General features: G+C 60.1%; 1 protein-coding gene across 1 annotated transcript in view; it reads right to left on the bottom strand.

Annotated features, from left to right (window-relative positions):
- LOC103607366 (CBP80/20-dependent translation initiation factor-like) overlaps positions 1-390 on the bottom strand; it is a gene marked incomplete at its 5' end in the record, with an annotated part of 46,066 nt that extends 45,676 nt beyond the window's left edge. The window contains one exon of the mRNA XM_008591878.1: positions 175-390. Coding sequence (XP_008590100.1) covers positions 175-390 — 216 coding nt within the window. The remainder of the gene's footprint in view (positions 1-174) is intronic.
- Positions 391-908: the final 518 nt, after the last annotated feature.

Raw genomic sequence — 908 nt, 5'->3', positions numbered from 1 at the left:
AAAATAAATAGTTCAATGGTAAACCAATCCAATGCAACCATCCGTGCACTGAAATGATTCTCAGTCGGCCGCCCCTCCGCGCCAGCGCTCTGGGTTAGGACTACTGAAGTGTGGGTTAATGAATGAACAGCGGCCGTGCAAGGCCCCCAGGCCGGCGGAGAGGGGCGCTCTTACCTCCCTGAGACAGGTGTAGATGGGGCACACGAGCACGCGGAAGGGCTCGCCCGTGCTGCTGCGCATGGCGCCGAACACCTCGCACAGGAAGGTGATGAAGCCCAGCCAGCGCTCCACGTCCTGCTGCTGCAGCTCCTCGCGCACCGTGAAGTCCTTCTGTGGAGGCACAAGACACGCGTCAGCCTTGCGGGCGGCGGAGGGGGCCCGGGCGCCACCCTGCAGTGCCGCAGCGCCTGTCGTCTAAGGGCTGGTCCTATGCAGCGGGCAACCCCTGGCTTACGTGAGGGCGGGATGGTGACCCGTGGACTCGCTTGCAAGCAGGACCACCCTGACCTTCGGCCACAGCACCTCTTCTTCAGGTGTCCCCAGAATGAGGGCACAGTGTCCCCTCCTCTGGGAATTGTCCAGACCTACCGCAGGTCACCCTTCTTCACAGGAGGCCCCTCAACCTTACCTCACTAACCCCAATACTGAGGTGGGGGGAATGGGATGCAGGAAAAGATGACACCCATCCCAGAGTCGTCACCTCCCCTCTCCAACTCCCTGTGACCGAACTGCTTCCCTTTGCTAACCCCCAAATCAGCCTTCCCCATCGGGGCGGGGAACTAGCACACAGCCTGCCTAAACACGGTCAGCAACTGGCCACTGAAGCCTGTCCCAGCTACAGCCCCTGCTGGCAAGGGGCCCAGAGGATAGTAGGAAAATTAGAGGCATTTATTCATTCATTCATTCAT

This window comes from Galeopterus variegatus, unplaced genomic scaffold (genome assembly GCF_000696425.1).
Source record: "Galeopterus variegatus unplaced genomic scaffold, G_variegatus-3.0.2 Scaffold7365, whole genome shotgun sequence".
In the NCBI taxonomy this organism is placed as follows: domain Eukaryota; kingdom Metazoa; phylum Chordata; class Mammalia; order Dermoptera; family Cynocephalidae; genus Galeopterus; species Galeopterus variegatus.
This window is presented reverse-complemented; position numbering and strand designations above follow the sequence as displayed.